This window comes from Eimeria mitis, genomic scaffold (genome assembly GCF_000499745.2).
Source record: "Eimeria mitis Houghton genomic scaffold, Emh_scaff934, whole genome shotgun sequence".
Classification (NCBI taxonomy): Eukaryota; Apicomplexa; class Conoidasida; order Eucoccidiorida; family Eimeriidae; genus Eimeria; species Eimeria mitis.
The window spans coordinates 12,820-13,177 of record NW_013576883.1 but is presented as its reverse complement, the minus strand read 5'-3'; the positions used below and the strand labels follow the sequence as shown (position 1 = coordinate 13,177).

Sequence of the window (358 nt, the reverse complement as noted above, 5' to 3'; positions counted from 1 at the left end):
GCAGCAGCAGCGCTGGGCCTTGTTTGCCTTTTCCTTTTCTTTTCATCAGTATAAAGGGAACGCTTAATAAAGACAACAAATTAGGATGAAATAAAAACAACAAATATCTCTTTACCTGCCCCTTTGCGTCGCTGCAGCAGCAGCTCACCGCATGCAGCAGCAGCAGCAGGCCGAGCAACAGCAGCAGCCGCAGCAGCAGCAGCAGCAGCAGCAGCAGCAACTTATTTCTTACTAAAAGCCACTGCTTCTCTTCTCTCATCAGAGCCACCCAGCCGCATGCAGCCCCCCCGCCCCCCTCCCCCTTATGGAGGCCAGGGGGGTTCGCCCCCTCCCCCCGTTGGGGGCCCTCCTCCTCCTC

The 358-nt window shown here is 56.4% G+C and overlaps 1 protein-coding gene across 1 annotated transcript in view; it reads left to right on the top strand.

The window, feature by feature from the left end:
* Nucleotides 1-276: 276 nt before the first annotated feature.
* The window catches only part of EMH_0025670 (pre-mRNA splicing factor prp8, putative), a gene marked incomplete at both ends in the record, with an annotated part of 6,308 nt that continues 6,226 nt past the window's right edge, over nucleotides 277-358 (top strand). Inside the window, one exon of the mRNA XM_013502476.1 lies at nucleotides 277-358. Coding sequence (XP_013357930.1) covers nucleotides 277-358 — 82 coding nt within the window.